Here is a 22,400-nt window from a genome sequence, read left to right as displayed (position 1 = left end):
CTCAATCAGGGAAAGCTGTACATCATTGTCGCTGATTGGGAGTCATACTTAGGCAGCCTCTTTTCCTTTGGGGTTTGTGGGTAGTTATTTTCTGTTTTGTACATTTTGTGACCTGACAGAACTGTTGGCTGTCATTCATTTTCTTGTTTTGTTTGAAGTGTTTCTTATTATTAAATCATTAATATGAACACTCACCACGCTGCGCTCTAGAGGCGCCACCAAAGTGGGGTGAGCCAGTGGTGGAGCGGGGTCTGCGTCCCGCTCCAGAGCCGCCACCGTGGAGAGATGCCCACCCAGACCCTCCCCTATAGGTTCAGGTTTTGCGGCCAGAGTCTGCACCGTTGGGGGGGGGGTACTGTCACGCCCTGACCTGAGAGAGCCTTTTTTTATGTCTCTATTTAGGTTTGGTCAGGGTGTGATTTGGGTGGGCATTCTATGTCCTTTTTTCTATGCTTTGTATTTCTTTGTTTTGGTCTGGTATGGCTCTCAATCAGGGACAGCTGTACATCGTTGTCGCTGATTGGGAGTCATGCTTAGGCAGCCTCTTTTCCTTTGGGGTTTGTGGGTAGTTATTTTCTCTTTTGTACATTTTGTGACCTGACAGAACTGTTGGCTGTCGTTCATTTTCTTGTTTTGTTTGAAGTGTTTCTTATTATTAAATAATTAATATGAACACTCACCACACTGCGCTTTGGTCCCCTTCTTCTACAGACGACAAGCGTTACACATACACTAACATAGATCCATTTAGTTAACTACTCATCCAGCCATTGATTACTGTAGTTAAATCAGGTGAAATGGTTAGTGGTCCCCTTTGTAGGAAACACAGGATTATTATTATTATTTTTCTTCACAGGTTCAATCTAGCTGAACTCGCCTTCCTCACAGAGTATGCTGCCACCATGAGCCCAGTCGCAAAGGCCATCAACATCCTGCAGGCTGAAACCAATGTCCAGATGGGGTGCCTACTTTGACCTATCAACCTAGTGATCACAAAACTTGACCGAGTCAAGTTGTCCCTGAAGTACTGTAAGCCTCTGGTGGATGCGCTACAACTGGGACTGAAGAAGCGCTTCAGCCACATGTTTCACGACCCTGAGCTTATTGCAGCTGCATTCCTTCTCCAAAAAAAAAACATGGGCAAAGGATGACGCCACCATCAGAATGGGTAAGACAACATCTGTAAGCTGTCTCTGAGGCTGAACACATCCTTACCTGCCTCAGCTGCCTGTGAAAGGCTATTCAGCATTGCAGGACTTGTTTTCAGCCCCAGGAGAGCAAGGCTGGATTCCAGAAAATTTGAAAACCACCTTCAACTGAAGATGAACTGTAAATTCTTCAAGTAATGACAGCTTCACGCTAACAAGCCCAAGGACACGGATGCCTTATGCGTTTTTGTTAATTTATGTTTAAAATTCACAAGTTCTAGGTGTCCTTGTTACAAAGACATGACCTGACACCCGGATTTCTAATACAGTTCCATCAGTGGTGATGTCCTCATATTCCGACACTGAGGTTGTGTGCAGTTCTGTACATGTACTTTCTTTTATTTTTATGTATTGGGTTCTATTATAGGATGTTGATTCTAAAGCAAAGTGACAGTGATTGTAAGAGCTTACGTTTACTGGCTATATTCCTTCAATAAGGCATACTTCTATTTTGTCTGTAAGAGATATATTTTGAAGTGTTGCCTATTTGAGAATCCACATTATGAAAAAAAATAAATCTGAGCTCTTCTTGCATCCGTAAGACTGTGATAGAAAATGTACAAGATGATGTTATAATACTGTTTATGCATCGAATAGCTATGCTGAGTACTCTCTCATCTATATCTGTGGGACTGAGTTGGGCCTCTGGGGCTTGAGCTGACATTTGATTTATTTACCTACAGCCTGCATTCCATAGACAAGATGTGGTGGATATAACTGAGATAGAGATAGCCTGGAGGAGTAGAACAAATCCCTTATTGTTCCTAATCATCCTAGCATCTGGGAAACTAAGCCACGTTGGGGATTAAACAACACCAGGTGCAGATAACCACAAGATGAACCCAAGGTGACTTATGATGCCCCCCGATCTGCATGGGAGGAGTGGAACCAGCTATGACTAAGCATTTTTTGATCTACTATATAAGAACTCTGCATTGTCTGTAAGTTTAACCTGTTATGGCTAGGGGGCAGTATTTTCACAGCCGGATAAAAAACGTACCCGATTTAATCTGATTATTACTCCTGCCCAAAAACTAGAATATGCATATAATTATTAGCTTTGGATAGAAAACACTCCAAAGTTTCTAAAACTGTTTGAATGGTGTCTGTGAGTATAACAGAACTCATTTGGCAGGCCAAAACCTGAGAAGATTCCATGCAGGAAGTGCCCTGTCTGACAATTTCTTGCCCTTCTTGATTATCTCTATCCATTACAGAGGATCTCTGCTGTTACGTGACACTTCCTACGGCTCCCATGGGCTCTCAGAAGGCGGAAAAAAGCTGAATCGTGGCTTTGCAGGCTCTGGTTGAAAAAAAGTAGCGCGTTTGGGTAGTGGCTGGTTACAGTACTGTGAGACTCAGGCTCGTGCCCGCGTCGACAGAATGCTTTGTTTTCTTTCGTCTGTTTACCTAAACGCAGATTCCCGGTCGGAATATTATCGCTTTTTTACGAGAAAAATGGCATAAAAATTGATTTTAAACAGCGGTTGACATGCTTCGAAGTACGGTAATGGAATATTTAGAAATCTTTTGTCACGAATTGCGCCATGCTCGTGACCCTTATTTACACTTCGGATAGTGTCTTGAACGCACGAACAAAACGCCGCTATTTGGATATAACGATGGATTATTTTGGACCAAACCAACATTTGTTATTGAAGTAGCAGTCCTGGGAGTGCATTCTGACGAAGACAACAAAGGCAATCAAACTTTTGTAATAGTAAATCGGAGTTTGGTCAGGGCTAAACTTGGTCGGTGTCTAAATTGCTAGCCGTGATGGCTGGGCTATCTACTGAGAATATTGCAAAATGTGCTTTCACCGAAAAGCTATTTTAAAATCGGACATATCGAGTGCATAGAGGAGTTCCGTATCTATAATTCTTAAAATAATTGTTATGTTTTTTGTGAACATTTATCGTGAGTTATTTAGTAAATTCACCGGATGTTTGTGGGGGGTATGCTAGTTCTGAACGTCACATGCTAATGTAAAAAAGCTGTTTTTTGATATAAATATGAACTTGATTGAACAAAACATGCATGCATTGTATAACATAATGTCCTAGGGTTGTCATCTGATGAAGATCATCAAAGGTTAGTGCTGCATTTAGCTGTGGTTTTGTTTTTTGTGACATTATATGCTAGCTTGAAAAATGGGTGTCTGATTATTTCTGGCTGGATACTCTGCTGACATAATCTAATGTTTTGCTTTCGCTGTAAAGCCTTTTTGAAATCGGACAGTGTGGTTAGATTAACGAGAGTCTTGTCTTTAACCTCTTACATCTAGACGTTCCGCTAGCGGAACACCTGCTCCAATATCCAATGATAGGCGTGGCGCGAATTACAAATTCCTCAAAAATACAAAAACTTCAATTTTTCAAACATATGACTATTTCACAGCATTTTAAAGATAAGACTCTCCTTTATCTAACCACACTGTCCGATTTCAAAAAGGCTTTACAGCGAAAGCAAAACATTAGATTATGTCAGCAGAGTACCAAGCCAGAAATAATCAGACACCCATTTTTCAAGCTAGCATATAATGTCACAAAAACCAGGAGACAGCTAAATGCAGCACTAACCTTTGATGATCTTCATCAGATGACAAACCTAGGACATTATGTTATACAATACATGCATGTTTTGTTCAATCAAGTTCATATTTATATCAAAAAACAGCATTTTACATTAGCATGTGACGTTCAGAACTAGCATACCCCCCGCAAACTTCCGGGGAATTTGCTAACAATTTACTAAATTACTCACGATAAACGTTCACAAAAAGCATAACAATTATTTTAAGAATTATAGATACAGAACTCCTCTATGCACTCGATATGTCCGATTTTAAAATAGCTTTTTGGTGAAAGCACATTTTGCAATATTCTAAGTACATAGCCCAGGCATCACGGGCTAGCTATTTAGACACCCGGCAAGTTTAGCACTCACCAATATCAGATTTACTATTATAAAAGTTTGATTACCTTTTGTTGTCTTCGTCAGAATGCACTCCCAGGACTGCTACTTCAATAACAAATGTTGGTTTGGTCCAAAATAATCCATTGTTATATCCGAATAGCGCCGTTTTGTTCGTGCGTCCCAGACACTATCCGAATGGTAAAGAAGGGTCGTGCGCATGGCGCAATTCGTGACAAAAAAAATCTAAATATTCCATTACCGTACTTCGAAGCATGTCAACCGCTGTTTAGAATCCATTTTTATGCCATTTTTCTCGTAAAAAAGCAATAATATTCCGACCGGGAATGTCCATTTAGCTAAACAGAGGAAAGAAAACAAAGCTTTCGGTCGACGCGGGCACGAGCCTGAGTCTCACAGTACTGTAACCAGCCACTACCCAAACGCGCTACTTTGTTTCAGCCAGAGCCTGCAAAGCCACGATTCAGCTTTTTGCCACCTTCTGAGAACCTATGGCAGCCGTAGGAAGTGTCACGGGACAGCTAAGATCCTCACTCTTCAATAAACAGAGACAAGAAGAACGACACCTTGTCAGACAGGCCACTTCCTGCATGAAATCTTCTCAGGTTTTTGCCTGCCATATGAGTTCTGTTATACTCACAGACACCATTCAAACAGTTTTAGAAACTTTGGAGTGTTTTCTATCCAAAGCCAATAATTATATGCATATTCTAGTTACTGGGCAGGAGTAGTAACCAGATTAAATCGGGTACGTTTTTTTATCCAGCCGTGAAAATACTGCCCCCTAGCCATAACAGGTTAAAATGCTGTAAAATAGTTATATGTTTGAAAAATTGAAGTTTTCGGATTTTAGAGGAGTTTGTATTTCGCACCACGCCCATCATTGGATATTGGAGCGGTGTTCCGCTAGCGTAACGTCTAGATGTAAGAGGTTAAGCTCTCGGCAACACACACTTCAGAGTGTGCGTTCGAACAGCTTATTATTAATTATTATTGCAATAATGAATCAATGTTAAATAAAGATTGATTGTTTGAATAATTGTCCAAATCTCTCTCAGTAAACATGAATTTCCACGACAACTGTTACCTCTCAGAAAAGCTCAAACAAAATAAAAGTTCTGGCTGTTTTGCTTTTTGGATTTATGGCTCTTACGTTTCTTTTACTTTTGATATTTAAGTACATTTACCTTACGGCTATTATTTTTGATAGTTAAGTACAATTAATATCAGGTATTTTAAGACTTTTACTTGAGTGATTTTCCAGTAACGTATCTACTTTTAATCAAGTATGGCTTTTGGGTACTTTTTCCACCACTGTCCAAGGGTCTCGTGTTCAATCCCAATGCTAGGGACTTACGGTTTTGTATTTTCTTAACTTAACCATTAGGAATCAATGACTCAACTTAACCATTAGGAATCAATGCCTCAATTTATCCATTAGGAATCAATACCTCAATTTAACCATTAGGAATCAATACCTCAATTTAACCATTAGGAATCAATGACTCAACTTAACCACTAGGAATCAATACCTCAATTTAACCATTAGGAATCAATGCCTCAATTTAAACATTAGGAATCAATGCCTCAATTTAACCGTGGAGATGTTGTTTTAACCCTTTCCCAAATCTTAACCATTAACTTAACAATTTGCAATTGATTCTTAAACTTAACCTTAGAAATGTGACGTTTATGGAGAAAATTGTCAGATTCTGTAGTGAGTCTGTGAGGGCTTGTTGGGATTAGACAGTGGTGTTATAACTTTCAAGATATGTCTCTCTCTCTTCAGGGAGGAACCATGCATATATGGAGAGAGAGACTGATATGAGAGGTGGAGAGAGATGTGGAGAGAGATGAGAGATGGAGAGAGAGATGATGAGAGATGGAGAGAGAGATGAAAAGCAGCATCTCGTGTATTTTCTAGATGTAATGAAAGACACCACGTTCTTGTTTCAGGGGGACATAAATTACCCACAACAACTGTGTTTTTATCGGAAGAATATCGCAAGCCATTCGTTAGTCAACGTTTCTGTAACTTCACTGTGCACATTTCTTTTTTAAATGTATTTTAGACACGAATCAAGAAACTTGATATATGAAGAATAATTTGGCTACTAATAATGCAACGATCGATTTATACAGACTAGTTACATATTAGCTTTTGACGTTATTATACCATGTGGGTGTTGGTCATCTCAATCTCCATCTCTCATCTCAATCTCTCTCTCCAGCTCTCCCTCCATATCTCATCTCATCTCTCTCCACCGCTCATCTCTCTCCATCTCTCATCTCTCTCCATCTGTCTCCATCTCTCTCTCTCCATCTCTCTCCATCTCTCATCTCTCTCCATCTCTCATCTCTCTCATCTCTCATCTCTCTCTCCATCTGTCACCATCTCTCTCTCTCCATCTCTCATGTCTCATCTCATCTCTCATCTCATCTCTCCATCTCTCATCTCTCTCTCCATCTCTCTCTCTCCATCTCTCCCTCCATCTCTCTTTCCATCTCTCCCTCTCATCTCTCCCTCTCCATCTCTCATCTCTATCTCTCATCTCATCTCTCCCTCTCTCTCATATCTCTCTCCATCTCTCTCTCCATTTCTCATCTCATCTCTCTCCATCTCTCCCTCTCATCTCTCTCCCTCTCATCTCCCCATCTCTCATCTCATCTCTCCCTCTCCTTCCCTCTCATCTCTCTCTCCATCTCTCCCTCATATCTCTCTCCATCTCTCCCTCTCATCTCTCTCTCTCCATCTCTCCCTTTCACTAGTGTACACAACCTTATGCTATACTAGGAAAATTGTGTTTAGGGCCAAATCCTGGCCTCTGGTACTTTTTCAGCAGCATAAGTGAGAGCAGGTCCGCTGGAGCCATGGCCCAGTGAGACATGGGTGCCAGTCTGCGTAGATGGAAAGGGAAAAGTCTGAGCATTTTGGGTAAAACACTGTGGTAAATACAACATGGGAATGCGCCATTAGAGGATGCAACAACGTATCTGTCCCATTATGGCGTCTGTTAGAGCGCCATTGAGGCCATCTCCATTTTGAAGTAGTCCATTTTCTTCTTATACTACTTCTATGAGTTGGTAAACAAACTGGTAGGGTACATACTGCCAGCTGGAGGGTGTTGTCTGAACAGGTATAAAGCCAAGGTTGGTGATTTACTGCCCCCTGGAGGGTGTTATCTGAACAGGTATAAAGCCAAGGTTGGTGATTTACTGCCCCCTGGAGGGTGTTGTCTGAACAGGTATAAAGCCAAGGTTGGTGATTTACTGCCCCCTGGAGGGTGTTGTCTGAACAGGTATAAAGCCAAGGTTGGTGATTTACTGCCACCTGCAGCGATGGAATGTTTGTTCATGAGTATAATTCATTGGCTGATCCCTACTGATAAACTGGATGGAATTGTGTGATCCTTCCTTAATAACCCATAGGAAGTCCCACCCAGTTGACTACTTCAAAATGGTGAAAGTCCTCAATGTCGCTACCCATGCTACAACGGGTGTTTGGGCACTAGAGTCTTCTATTTATCTCTATGATAAAACCCTACTTCCTCTTCTCACTTTGTTGAGATACATTGCTCTTTTCCCATTCCACATTAGTGCTCTCCTGTGTGTGTTCTTACTGATGGCCTGTTGCCAGCTTATTTATCTGTCTGATGTATTTGGCCAGTGTTTGTTTTGACTCTGCCAGGGAAGGTTCCTGTGTGTATGTATGTGTGTGTTGTGTGTGAGCGTGCATCTTTGAATAGGGTCAGCGGTAGCAAAGGGGAGGAAAGATTTAGGAGGCAGCAGGATCTGGTATGGGGAAGAGAGATATAGGGGGCAGCAGGATACGGTATGGGGCAGCAAGAAATGGTATGGGGAAGAGAGATATAGGGGGCAGCAGGATCTGGTATGGGGAAGAGAGATATAGGGGGCAGCAGGATCTGGTATGGGGAAGAGAAATATAGGGGGCAGCAGGATCTTGTATGGGGAAGAGAGATATAGGAGGCAGTAGTATCTGGTATGGGGAAGAGAAATATAGGGGGCAGCAGGATCTGGTATGGGGAAGAGAGATATAGGGGGCAGCAGGATCTGATATGGGGAAGAGAGATATAGGGGGCAGCAGGATCTGGTATGGGGAAGAGAGATATAGGAGGCAGCAGGATCTGGTATGGGGAAGAGAGATATAGGGGGCAGCAGGATCTGGTATGGGGAAGAGAGATATAGGGGGCAGCAGAATCTGGTATGGGGAAGAGAGATATAGGAGGCAGCAGGATCTGGTATGGGGAAGAGAGATATAGGAGGCAGTAGGATCTGGTATGGGGAAGAGAGATATAGGAGGCAGCAGGATCTGGTATGGGGAAGAGAGATATAGGGGGCAGCAGAATCTGGTATGGGGAAGAGAGATATAGGAGGCAGCAGGATCTGGTATGGGGAAGAGAGATATAGGAGGCAGTAGGATCTGGTATGGGGAAGAGAGATATAGGAGGCAGCAGGATCTGGTATGGGGAAGAGAGATATAGGGGGCAGCAGGATCTGGTATGGGGAAGAGAGATATAGGGGGCAGCAGGATCTGGTATGGGGAAGAGAGATATAGGGGGCAGCAGGATCTGGTATGGGGAAGAGAGATATAGGGGGCAGCAGGATCTGGTATGGGGAAGCAGGAAAGACAAGATGGTCTGGAGCTGGCTAAGTGTAGTTTCATTTAGACCTGCCTGACCTGCTGACACATTTACCTAGACTGAGATCTACACAGTGGAGAGGGATGGGGGAGAGAGACGAGAGGAGAAAAGAGGAGAGAGGGATGGGGAGAGACGGAGGAGAAGGAGAGAGCAAGAGATAGAGGAGAAAGAGATGAAGGAGAGAGGCACAGAAAGATAAAGAGAAGAATGAGATAAAGAGAAGAGAGAAAAGGTTGGGTGATAGATCCTAGCTGATGAATGATAGATGAGTAACAGGTGTTTGTTGTGAAATAATAGAGAGGGAGAGAGAAAATATTAAAGAGAGGAAAAAGAGGCTACAGGGAGCTGCCATAGAGACAGATAGAGGGCTCTTTTTTGCATCTGTGCCATTATAGTGTCTATGAAGGCATCGGCAGCACCATTGAGGCAATCTCCAATTTGAAGTAGTAACTTTTCTTCTTCATGATTGGCTGATCCCTACTGATGATCTGGTTGGACATGACTCCAACAGGGTCACCAGGAGGGATCAGCCAATGACTTTGGAAGTCCCACCCAGTTGACTACACTAAAATGGTGGAAGCCCTCAATGGCGCTGCACATGCTTAAACAGACTTTTGGCCCCTAGAGGCCTCTGTCATTCTCTATGGAGCTGCCCCTTTCTCTCTGACTGGCCACCAGTCTGCAAGAAAACAGGGAGAAGAAAACATGAGGAGAAAGAAGGAAGAAAATAAAGGAGAAGAAGGAGGGATGAGAAGTAATGAATGATAGATGAATAACATCAGTTTGTTGTGACAGCAGGTCCAGAGAGAGACAAGGAGAGAAATTGAGAGAGAGCGAGAGAGAGAGAGAGAGAGGGGGAGGAGAGACAGAGAGAAAGTGAGAGCAACACAGTGAGAGAAAGAAAGACAGAGTTAGAGAGAGAGAAAGAGAGAGGAAGGAGAGAGAGAGGTGAAAGAGAGGAGAGAGAGAGTTAGAGAGGATAGAGAGAAAGAGAGAAAGAGAGGAGAGAGAGAGGAGAGAGAGGAGAGAGAGGGGGAGGAGAGAGAGAAAGTGAGAGAGACACAGTGAGAGAAAGACGGAGTGAGAGAGAGAACGAGAGGGAGGAGAGAAAGAAAGAGAAAGAGAGGAGAGAGAGAAAGAAAGATAGGAGAGAGAGAAAGAAAGAGAGCGAGAGAAAGAGAGAGAAAGAGAGCGAGAGAGAGAAAGTGCAGAGAGAGAGAGAGAGAGAAAGAAAGAGAGCGAGAGGCTGTAGGAAGCTATCTTGTCTGACCTGTCATGGGATCTCCAACTGAGATCAGCAGCTGCTATGCCCTAATGACTTTCACTCACAGTGAGTGTGTGTGCCTGTGTGTATGTGTGTGCCTGCATGTCTGTGTGTGCCTGCATGTCTGTGTGTACTGTGTCATGACTCTCAATCCTGGGTGAGAATCAAAGTGCAAGAGGAAGAGGGGGAGTGGGAATCTAACGACCGGTCGTAAACTTTCTCTCTCTTGCACTGCAATATGGAGAAGTCAAAAATCCTTTGAGTGTAAAGAGACTCATGCCAAAACTTTAAACATAAAAAGATTGGGCATTGGAACATTAGGTTTCAAATCCAAACATCTGGAATGGTTGGTAGGGATCCAAACAATAAATCCTGTCAAAAGTGTATTGTTTTGTGATATCATTAAGGATGGTATAACTAAATAACTGTAACTCTACAAATGTATACGTCCCAGTTATCAGATTGACATCTAAATGTTGTAAAACTTATATGATTAAATATGAAACTATTTGTGAGAAGATGAAATGTGATTTTAGCCTTCTGAATGAGAACTATTTTTCATATAAACTTTAGCCAAGCCAGTAACCATGCCCACATGAGCACAGACATTGTGGCAACGTGATGGAACCGCCCTCCAAGGCAAGTCCATAAAAGGACTGCTAATGAAATTTACACCAGACCAGAAAGCGTGGAGCAGTGACTACTCGTTGAAATGGTTTAAAACTACAAGACCAGTATATGGTAAGATAAAGGCTACATCGGAACCTTCAGTCTGCAGCTGTTTAAGTACTTTAGTCTAGTAAACTAGAACAAGAACCACCGCATGTGTACCTCTGATGGATACATCAGAGGTACACTCAGAGACAAAGAAGCCTACTACAACTGAGGACATTGTGACCTCTGGTGGACAACCAGAGACTTACATCGAACTACTCGCCATAGACAGATGAGTGGTTTCAACAGAGAGATGACAAAGTCATACAAGCGTAAATATATGTGTTGCATTTATTTTCGAATGAGCGGTCATTCATGTGCAAAGTATTCATTTTTCATGAGCATAGCTTCCACATATATGTACCAGCCCACTCTCTTTGTCTCTCCCGCTCTCTTTATCTTACCCCTACCCTTCCATTGTGTAACAAGCTGTCATATCAGGTTAGTCCACTAGGGACTTTTCATTGCATTATGTTAGTAATCAATTCAATGTATACGTGTGTGTGTGTTTATGTATTTCTGTGTGATTATTTAGTTAGTTAAATTTGTGTCTCGCTGAAACATTATTTAGAATAGGGTTCTTGCCGATATCCAAGAATTTTGCGACATTCAGAATGAGACTGATATGAGGTAATAATGATTAATGTATGACTGGTATGATAACGATATATTCTGATATATTCTTAAGTTAATTTGGGAAACAGTAACTCATTAAATAAACTTTTCCCGTGGTGCCCCAAGTTACTAATGAGTTAATTGTTACATGATTAATTGAATCACGTAATAATAAAACATAGTTAATTGATTTGATAAAATAGCCGTCATCACATTAATGATAGTCACGACACCTGTGTATGTCTATAAACATTACATATAACTCACAGCAGAGGACTTTGATGCAGGCGGCGTGCAGGTTGTTCTCTGCCCTGATCAGAGACCTCATCCCGATGACGAAGAGGTTCCCGAAACATGTGATGAAGGCCATGACCCACACAGAGACCCTGAGTACCACGTTGGCTAACAGGTCCTCGAAGGAAGAGATACCGTCTGTGTTGGGCTTACACGTTCTCACGTGGGGCGCATAGGAACAGTACTGGAATGTCTTGAAGTAGCTACGAGGGGGACGACAACATATAGTATAGAATGTGATGAACAGGACATATAGTATAGAATGTGATATACAGGACATATAGTATAGAATGTGATATACAGGACATATAGTATAGAATGTGATATACAGGACATATAATATTGAATGTGATGTACAGGATATATAGTATAGAATGTGATAAACAGGACATATAGTATAGAATGTGATGTACAGGACATATAGTATAGAATGTGATAAACAAGACATATAATATAGAATGTGATAAACAGGACATATAGTATAGAATGTGATATACAGGACATATAGTATTGAATGTGATATACAGGACATATAGTATAGAATGTGATAAACAGGACATATAGTATAGAATGTGATGTACAGGACATATAGTATAGAATGTGATAAACAAGATATATAATATAGAATGTGATAAACAGGACATATAGTATAGAATGTGATATACAGGACATATAGTATAGAATGTGATATACAGGACATATAATATTGAATGTGATGTACAGGATATATAGTATAGAATGTGATGAACAGGACATATAGTATAGAATGTGATATACAGGACATATAGTATAGAATGTGATAAACAAGACATATAATATAGAATGTGATGTACAGGATATATAGTATAGAATGTGATGAACAGGACATATAGTATAGAATGTGATATACAGGACATATAGTATAGAATGTGATATACAGGACATATAATATTGAATGTGATGTACAGGATATATAGTATAGAATGTGGTACATACATGTGTGAGAGGTTTCCCATGGGTACAAACATCTTCGTCTGGATGTCTGGAATCTCAATACCCTCCAGACCTCTAAAGACAAGACATCACACAGTTTATTAACTTGATTAGATTTATTTACCATAGATAGTCAACATGTATCTTCCTATAGTGTACGATACTGGTAGATACTCGTCGGTACTGGTAGGTACTGGTAAGTACTGGTAGGTACTGGTAGGTACTGGTAGATACAGGTAGGTACTGGTAGGTACTGCTAGATACAGGTAGGTACTGGTAGGTACTGGTAGGTGCTGGTAGATACAGGTAGATACTGGTAGGTACTGGTAGGTACTGGTAGATACAGGTAGATACTGGTAGGTACTGGTAGATACAGGTAGGTACTGGTAGGTACTGGTAGGTACTGATAGATACTGGTAGGTACTGGTAGATAGTGGTAAGTACCAGTAGGTACTGATAGATACTGGTAGATACTGGTAGATACTGGTAGGTAGTGGTAAGTACTGGTAGGTACTGGAAGATACTGGTAGATAGTGGTAAGTACTGGTAGGTACTGATAGCGTACAGTACTGATAGGTACTGGTAGATACTGGTAGGTTCTGGTAGGTACTGGTAGGTACTGGTAGGTGCTGATAGATAGTGGTAAGTACTGGTAGGTACTGATAGATACTGGTAGATACTGGTAGGTAGTGGTAAGTACTGGTCGGTACTGGTAGAAAGTGGTAAGTACTGGTAGGTACTGATAGCGTACAGTACTGATAGGTACTGGTAGGTATTTCGTAGGTACTGTTAGTGTATGGTACCGGTAGAATGTATGTGTACTACTCACAGGGACTGGAGCTGGGTCAGGTGATCAAAGTGACCCGGGTGGATGTGGAACAGAGGATTATGGGATATGTTCCTGTGACAATAAGTAAACAATAAGTAAAGAAGTGATCTGTCTGACAGGCGGATGGACAGGCAGGCAGGTATTCTGAAACTAACAGTTTTTAACAGTCAGTAGAACAACATTTATCATCTTTTATTAAACCCTGTTTGTCAGATATAAAGCTATGTTTCCAGGGTTAGAGGAGAAGCAGACATAAACAGTCCTGTATTGTGAGACTCACAGAATGAGGAGAGACGTTAAGCTCTTAAAGCTGTTAAACTGAGGTAATTAACAGCTGTTAAATTGACGTAATTAACAGTATATATTTGTAAGATCTTCAATCCTTTTTATCAGATGTTATGCCGTAATCGGGTTCCATTTGGGACACAACCTGTGACTCACAGTTTGACGAGAGACTTTAGGCTCTTAAAGGTGTTGTTGGGGAGCTCAGTAATCCGGTTGTCCGACAGGTCTCTGAAAACAGAGGGAGAGAAAAAAGAGAGGGGGGTGGGGCGAAAGCAGGAGGGCAGAGAGAGGGAGGGGGAGCGAGAGCAGAAGGGGAGAGAGGGGGGATAAGGAGAGAGGGAGAGAAAGAGAATGTCAGGTAGACAAGTAGACAGAGTGACAGATAGACAGAATGACAGAATGACTGGTTGACAGGTAGACATAATGACAGGTTGACAGGTAGACAGAAGGACAGGTAGACAGAATGACAGCTAGACAAGTAGACAGAATGATAGGTAGACAGGTAGACAGCATGACAGGTACACAGAATGACAGGTAGACAGAATGACAGGTAGACAGAATATCAGGTAGACAAGTAGATAGAATGACAGGTAGACAGAATGACAGGTGGACAGAATGACAGGTAGACAGAATGACAGGTAGACAGAACGGCTGAATGACTGACTGAATGACGGAGTAGTTACTCACAGTTCTTCCAGCACCACCCTCAACTAAAATTTGTTCTACTCATAGTGCTATTGTGTTACTTCTCATTGTTCATTAGGGTTCTGCTAATAGTTGTCATTGTTCAGTTAGGGTTCTGCTAATAGTTGTCATTGTTCAGTTAGGGTTCTGCTAATAGTTGTCATTGTTCAGTTAGGGTTATGCTAATAATTGGCATTGTTCAGTTAGGGTTCTACTAATAGTTGTCATTGTTCAGTTAGGGTTCTGCTAATAGTTGTCATTGTTCAGTTAGGGTTCTGCAAATAGTTGTCATTGATTAGTTATGGTTCTGTTAATAGTTGTCATTGTTCAGTTAGGGTTCTGCTAATAGTTGTCATTGTTCAGTTAGGGTTCTGCTAATAGTTGTCATTGTTCAGTTAGGGTTCTACTAATAGTTGTCATTGTTCAGTTAGGGTTCTCCTAATAGTTGTCATTGTTCAGTTAGGGTTCTCCTAATAGTTGTCATTGTTCAGTTAGGGTTCTACTAATAGTTGGCATTGTTCAGTTAGTGTTCTGCTCATAGTATTCATTGTTCAGTTAGGGTTCTACTAATAGTTGTCATTGTTCAGTTAGGGTTCTACTAATAGTTGTCATTGTTCAGTTAGGGTTCTACTCACAGTTGTTATTGTTCAGTTAGGGTTCTACTAATAGTTGTCACTGTTCAGTTAGGGTTCTGCTAATAGTATTCATTGTTCAGTTAGGGTTCTGCTAATAGTTGTCATTGTTCAGTTATGGTTCTACTAATAGTATTCATTGTTCAGTAAGGGTTCTACTAATAGTTGTCATTGTTCAGTTAGGGTTCTCCTAATAGTATTGATTGTTCAGTTAGGGTTCTGCTAATAGTTGTCATTGTTCAGTTAGGGTTCTACTAATAGTTGTCACTGTTCAGTTAGGGTTCTTCTAATAGTTGTCACTGTTCAGTTAGGGTTCTGCTAATAGTTGTCATTGTTCAGTTAGGGTTCTACTAATAGTTGTCATTGTTCAGTTAGGGTTCTGCTAATAGTTGTCATTGTTCAGTTAGGGTTCTGCTAATAGTTGTCATTGTTCAGTTAGGGTTCTGCTAATAGTTGTCATTGTTCAGTTAGGGTTCTACTAATAGTTGTCATTGTTCAGTTAGGGTTCTCCTAATAGTTGTCATTGTTCAGTTAGGGTTCTCCTAATAGTTGTCATTGTTCAGTTAGGGTTCTACTCACAGTTGTTATTGTTCAATTAGGGTTCTACTAATAGTTGTCACTGTTCAGTTAGGGTTCTGCTAATAGTATTCATTGTTCAGTTAGGGTTCTGCTAATACTTGTCATTGTTCAGTTATGGTTCTACTAATAGTATTCATTGTTCAGTTAGGGTTCTGACAGTAGATGCCATTGTTCAGTTAGGGTTCTACTAATAGTTGTCTTTGTTCAGTTAGGGTTCTGCTAATAGTTGTCATTGTTCAGTTAGGTTTCTGCTGATAGTTGTCATTGTTCAGTTAGGGTTCTACTAATAGTTGTCATTGTTCAGTTAGGGTTCTCCTAATAGTTCCCATTGTTCAGTTAGGGTTCTCCTAATAGTTCCCATTGTTCAGTTAGGGTTCTCCTAATAGTTGTCATTGTTCAGTTAGGGTTCTCCTAATAGTTGTCATTGTTCAGTTAGGTTGCTACTAATAGTTGTCATTCTTCAGTTAGGGTTCTGCTAATAGTTGTCATTGTTCAGTTAGGGTTCTGCTAATAGTTGTCATTGATCAGTTAGGGTTCTGCTAATAGTTGTCATTGTTCAGTTAGGGTTCTGCTAATAGTTGTCATTGTTCAGTTAGGGTTCTGCTAATAGTTGTCATTGTTCAGTTAGGGTTCTACTAATAGTTGTCATTGTTCAGTTAGGGTTCTACTAATAGTTGTCATTGTTCAGTTAGTGTTCTGCTCATAGTATTCATTGTTCAGTAAGGGTTCTACTAATAGTATTCATTGTTCAGTTAGGGTTCTGCTCATAGTATTCATTGTTCAGTTAGGGTTCTACTAATAGTTGTCATTGTTCAGTTAGGGTTCTACTAATAGTTGTCATTGTTCAGTTAGGGTTCTGACAGTAGATGCCATTGTTCAGTTAGGGTTCTACTAATAGTTGTCTTTGTTCAGTTAGGGTTCTGCTAATAGTTGTCATTGTTCAGTTAGGTTTCTGCTGATAGTTGTCATTGTTCAGTTAGGGTTCTCCTAATAGTATTGATTGTTCAGTTAGGGTTCTGCTAATAGTTGTCATTGTCCAGTTAGGGTTCTACTAATAGTTGTCACTGTTCAGTTAGGGTTCTGCTAATAGTATTCATTGTTCAGTTAGGGTTCTGCAAATAGTTGTCATTGTTCAGTTATGGTTCTGCTTATAGTTGTCATTGTTCAGTTAGGGTTCTACTAATAGTTGTCATTGTTCAGTTAGGGTTCTCCTAATAGTTGTCATTGTTCAGTTAGGGTTCTCCTAATAGTTGTCATTGTTCAGTTAGGGTTCTACTAATAGTTGGCATTGTTCAGTTAGGGTTCTGCTCATAGTATTCATTGTTCAGCTAGGGTTCTACTAGTAGTTGTCATTGTTCAGTTAGGGTTCTACTAATAGTTGTCATTGTTCAGTTAGGGTTCTGACAGTAGATGCCATTGTTCAGTTAGGGTTCTACTAATAGTTGTCTTTGTTCAGTTAGGGTTCTGCTGATAGTTGTAGTTGTTCAGTTAGGGTTCTACTAATAGTTGTCATTGTTCAGTTAGGGTTCTCCTAATAGTTCCCATTGTTCAGTTAGGGTTCTCCTAATAGTTCCCATTGTTCAGTTAGGGTTCTCCTAATAGTTGTCATTGTTCAGTTAGGGTTCTCCTAATAGTTGTCATTGTTCAGTTAGGTTGCTACTAATAGTTGTCATTCTTCAGTTAGGGTTCTGCTAATAGTTGTCATTGTTCAGTTAGGGTTCTGCAAATAGTTGTCATTGATTAGTCAGGGTTCTGTTAATAGTTGTCATTGTTCAGTTAGGGTTCTGCTAATAGTTGTCATTGTTCAGTTAGGGTTCTGCTAATAGTTGTCATTGTTCAGTTAGGGTTCTACTAATAGTTGTCATTGTTCAGTTAGGGTTCTCCTAATAGTTGTCATTGTTCAGTTAGGGTTCTCCTAATAGTTGTCATTGTTCAGTTAGGGTTCTACTAATAGTTGTCATTGTTCAGTTAGGGTTCTGCTAATAGTATTCATTGTTCAGTTAGGGTTCTACTAATAGTTGTCATTGTTCAGTTAGGGTTCTACTAATAGTTGTCACTGTTCAGTTAGGGTTCTGCTAATAGTATTCATTGTTCAGTTAGGGTTCTGCTAATAGTTGTCATTGTTCAGTTATGGTTCTACTAATAGTATTCATTGTTCAGTTAGGGTTCTTCTAATAGTATTGATTGTTCAGTTAGGGTTCTGCCAATAGTTGGCATTGTTCAGTTAGGGTTCTACTAATAGTTGTCACTGTTCAGTTAGGGTTCTACTAATAGTTGTCACTGTTCAGTTAGGGTTCTGCTAATAGTTGTCATTGTTCAGTTAGGGTTCTCCTAATAGTTGTCATTGTTCAAATAGGGTTCTCCTAATAGTTGTCATTGTTCAGTTAGGGTTCTCCTAATAGTTCCCATTGTTCAGTTAGGGTTCTCCTAATAGTGGTCATTGTTCAGTTAGGTTGCTACTAATAGTTGTCATTGTTCAGTTAGGGTTCTGCTAATAGTTGTCATTGTTCAGTTAGAGTTCTGCAAATAGTTGTCATTGTTCAGTTAGGGTTCTGCTAATAGTTGTCATTGTTCAGTTAGGGTTCTACTAATAGTTGGAATTGTTCAGTTAGGGTTCTGCTCATAGTATTCATTGTTCAGTTAGGGTTCTACTAATAGTTGTCATTGTTCAGTTAGGGTTCTACTAATAGCTGTCATTGTTCAGTTAGGGTTCTACTCACAGTTGTTATTGTTCAGTTAGGGTTCTACTAATAGTTGTCACTGTTCAGTTAGGGTTCTGCTAATAGTATTCATTGTTCAGTTAGGGTTCTGCTAATAGTTGTCATTGTTCAGTTATGGTTCTGCTAATAGTTGTCATTGTTCAGTTAGGGTTCTACTAATAGTTGTCATTGTTCAGTTAGGGTTCTCCTAATAGTTGTCATTGTTCAGTTAGGGTTCTGCTAATAGTTGTCATTGTTCAGTTAGGGTTCTACTAATAGTTGTCATTGTTCAGTTAGGGTTCTGCTAATAGTATTCATTGTTCAGTTAGGGTTCTACTAATAGTTGTCATTGTTCAGTTAGGGTTCTACTAATAGTTGTAATTGTTCAATTAGGGTTCTGACTAGTAGTTGTCATTGTTCAGTTAGGGTTCTACTAATAGTTGTCATTGTTCAGTTAGGGTTCTGCTAATAGTTGTAATTGTTCAGTTAGGGTTCTACTTATAGTTGTCATTGTTCAGTTAGGGTTCTCCTAATAGTTGTCATTGTTCAGTTAGGGTTCTACTAATAGTTGTCATTGTTCAGTTAGGGTTCTGCTAATAGTTGTCATTGTTCAGTTAGGGTTCTCCTAATAGTTGTCATTGTTCAGTTAGGTTGCTACTAATAGTTGTCATTCTTCAGTTAGGGTTCTGCTAATAGTTGTCATTGTTCAGTTAGGGTTCTGCAAATAGTTGTCATTGATTAGTTAGGGTTCTGCTAATAGTTGTCATTGTTCAGTTAGGGTTCTGCTAATAGTTGTCATTGTTCAGTTAGGGTTCTGCTAATAGTTGTCATTGTTCAGTTAGGGTTCTACTAATAGTTGTCATTGTTCAGTTAGGGTTCTCCTAATAGTTGTCATTGTTCAGTTAGGGTTCTCCTAATAGTTGTCATTGTTCAGTTAGGGTTCTACTAATAGTTGGCATTGTTCAGTTAGGGTTCTGCTAATAGTATTCATTGTTCAGTTAGGGTTCTACTAATAGTTGTCATTGTTCAGTTAGGGTTCTACTAATAGTTGTCATTGTTCAGTTAGGGTTCTACTAATAGTTGTTATTGTTCAGTTAGGGTTCTACTAATAGTTGTCACTGTTCAGTTAGGGTTCTGCTAATAGTATTCATTGTTCAGTTAGGGTTCTGCTAATAGTTGTCATTGTTCAGTTATGGTTCTACTAATAGTATTCATTGTTCAGTTAGGGTTCTGCTAATAGTTGTCATTGTTCAGTTAGGGTTCTCCTAATAGTTGTCATTGTTCAGTTAGGGTTCTACTAATAGTTGTCACTGTTCAGTTAGGGTTCTACTAATAGTTGTCACTGTTCAGTTAGGGTTCTGCTAATAGTTGTCATTGTTCAGTTAGGGTTCTCCTAATAGTTGTCATTGTTCAGTTAGGGTTCTACTAATAGTTGTCATTGTTCAGTTAGGGTTCTACTAATAGTTGTCATTGTTCAGTTAGGGTTCTCCTAATAGTTGTCATTGTTCAGTTAGGGTTCTACTAATAGTTGTCATTGTTCAGTTAGGGTTCTGCTAATAGTTGTCATTGTTCAGTTAGGGTTCTGCTAATAGTTGTCATTGTTCAGTTAGGGTTCTGCTAATAGTTGTCATTGTTCAGTTAGGGTTCTACTAATAGTTGGCATTGTTCAGTTAGGGTTCTGCTAATAGTAGTCATTGTTCAGTTAGGGTTCTACTAATAGTTGTCATTGTTCAGTTAGGGTTCTACTAATAGTTGTCATTGTTCAGTTAGGGCTCTGCTAATAGTTGTTGTTGTTCAGTTAGGGTTCTACTAATAGTTGTCATTGTTCAGTTAGGGTTCTACTAATAGTTGTCATTGTTCAGTTAGGGTTCTGCTAATAGTTGTCATTGTTCAGTTATGGTTCTACTAATAGTATTCATTGTTCAGTAAGGGTTCTACTAATAGTTGTCATTGTTCAGTTAGGTTTGTTTTGTTTTTTGTTGTCATACTGATTTTACAGTTAGGCTACTAATAGTTCTCATTGTTCAGTTAGGGATCTGCTAAAAGTTGTCATTGTTCAGTTAGGGTTCTGCTAATAGTTGTCATTGTTCAGTTAGGGTTCTGCTAATAGTTGTCATTGTTCAGTTAGGGTTCTGCTAATAGTTGTCATTGTTCAGTTAGGGTTCTGCTAATAGTTGTCATTGTTCAGTTAGGGTTCTACTAATAGTTGTCATTGTTCAGTTAGGGTTCTGCTAATAGTTGTCATTGTTCAGTTAGGGTTCTACTAATAGTTGTCATTGTTCAGTTAGGGTTCTACTAATAGTTGGCATTGTTCAGTTAGGGTTCTGCTCATTGTATTCATTGTTCAGTTAGGGTTCTACTAATAGTTGTCATTGTTCAGTTAGGGTTCTACTAATAGTTGTAATTGTTCAGTTAGGGTTCTGACAGCAGATGTCATTGTTCAGTTAGGGTTCTACTAATAGTTGTCTTTGTTCAGTTAGGGTTCTGCTAATAGTTGTCATTGTTCAGTTAGGGTTCTGCTTATAGTTGTCATTGTTCAGTTAGGGTTCTACTAATAGTTGTCATAGTTCAGTTAGGGTTCTCCTAATAGTTCCCATTGGTCAGTTAGGGTTCTCCTAATAGTTCCCATTTTTCAGTTAGGGTTCTCCTAATAGTTCCCATTTTTCAGTTAGGGTTCTCCTAATAGTATTTATTGTTCAGTTAGGGTTCTGCTAATAGTTGTCATTGTTCAGTTAGGGTTCTACTAATAGTTGTCACTGTTCAGTTAGGGTTCTACTAATAGTTGTCACTGTTCAGTTAGGGTTCTGCTAAAAGTTGTCATTGTTCAGTTAGGGTTCTACTAATAGTTGTCATTGTTCAGTTAGGGTTCTCCTAATAGTTGTCATTGTTCAAATAGGGTTCTCCTAATAGTTGTCATTGTTCAGTTAGGGTTCTGCTAATAGTTGTCTTTGTTCAGTTAGGGTTCTACTAATAGTTGTCATTGTTCAGTTAGGGTTCTACTAATAGTTGTCATTGTTCAGTTAGGGTTCTACTAATAGTTGTCATTGTTCAGTTAGGGTTCTACTAATAGTTGTCATTGTTCAGTTAGGGTTCTCCTAATAGTTGTCATTGTTCAGTTAGGGTTCTACTAATAGTTGTCATTGTTCAGTTAGGGTTCTGCTAATAGTTGTCATTGTTCAGTTAGGGTTCTACTAATAGTTGTCATTGTTCAGTTAGGGTTCTGCTAATAGTTGTCATTGTTCAGTTAGGGTTCTCCTAATAGTTGTTGTTGTTCAGTTAGGGTTCTGCTAATAGTTGTCATTGTTCAGTTAGGGTTCTACTAATAGTTGTCATTGTTCAGTTAGGGTTCTACTAATAGTTGTCATTGTTCAGTTAGGGTTCTGCTAATAGTTGTCATTGTTCAGTTAGGGTTCTACTAATAGTTGTCATTGTTCAGTTAGGGTTCTACTAATAGTTGTCATTGTTCAGTTAGGGTTCTGCTAATAGTTGTCATTGTTCAGTTAGGGTTCTGCTAATAGTTGTCATTGTTCAGTTAGGGTTCTCCTAATAGTTGTCATTGTTCAGTTAGGGTTCTGCTAATAGTTGTCATTGTTCAGTTAGGGTTCTGCTAATAGTTGTCATTGTTCAGTTAGGGTTCTGCTAATAGTTGTCATTGTTCAGTTAGGGTTCTACTAATAGTTGTCATTGTTCAGTTAGGGTTCAACTAATAGTATTCATTGTTCAGTTAGGGTTCTACTAATAGTTGTCATTGTTCAGTTAGGGTTCTGCTAATAGTTGTCATTGTTCAGTTAGGGTTCTACTAATAGTTGTCATTGTTCAGTTAGGGTTCTCCTAATAGTTGTCATTGTTCAGTTAGGGTTCTCCTAATAGTTGTCATTTTTCAGTTAGGGTTCTCCTAATAGTTGTCATTGTTCAGTTAGGGTTCTCCTAATAGATTGTATTGTTCAGTTAGGGTTCTGCTAATAGTTGTCATTGTTCAGTTAGGGTTCTACTAATAGTTGTCACTGTTCAGTTAGGGTTCTACTAATAG

General features: G+C 39.8%; 1 protein-coding gene across 2 annotated transcripts in view; it reads right to left on the bottom strand.

The window, feature by feature from the left end:
* Positions 1–22,400, bottom strand: part of LOC106591039 (relaxin receptor 2) — a 269,349-nt gene that overhangs the window by 59,007 nt on the left and 187,942 nt on the right. For both annotated transcript variants that reach the window (XM_045690183.1, XM_045690182.1), the window contains exons 12-15: positions 13,933–14,004; positions 13,492–13,563; positions 12,666–12,737; positions 11,664–11,893 (exon numbers count right to left, since the gene is read on the bottom strand). In XM_045690183.1, coding sequence (XP_045546139.1) covers positions 11,664–11,893; positions 12,666–12,737; positions 13,492–13,563; positions 13,933–14,004 — 446 coding nt within the window. The remainder of the gene's footprint in view (positions 1–11,663; positions 11,894–12,665; positions 12,738–13,491; positions 13,564–13,932; positions 14,005–22,400) is intronic.

This window comes from Salmo salar, chromosome ssa11 (genome assembly GCF_905237065.1).
Source record: "Salmo salar chromosome ssa11, Ssal_v3.1, whole genome shotgun sequence".
NCBI classification, from domain to species: Eukaryota; Metazoa; Chordata; class Actinopteri; order Salmoniformes; family Salmonidae; genus Salmo; species Salmo salar.
The sequence above is the reverse complement of the archived record's forward strand: the minus strand, read 5'-3'. Positions and strand labels throughout refer to the sequence as shown.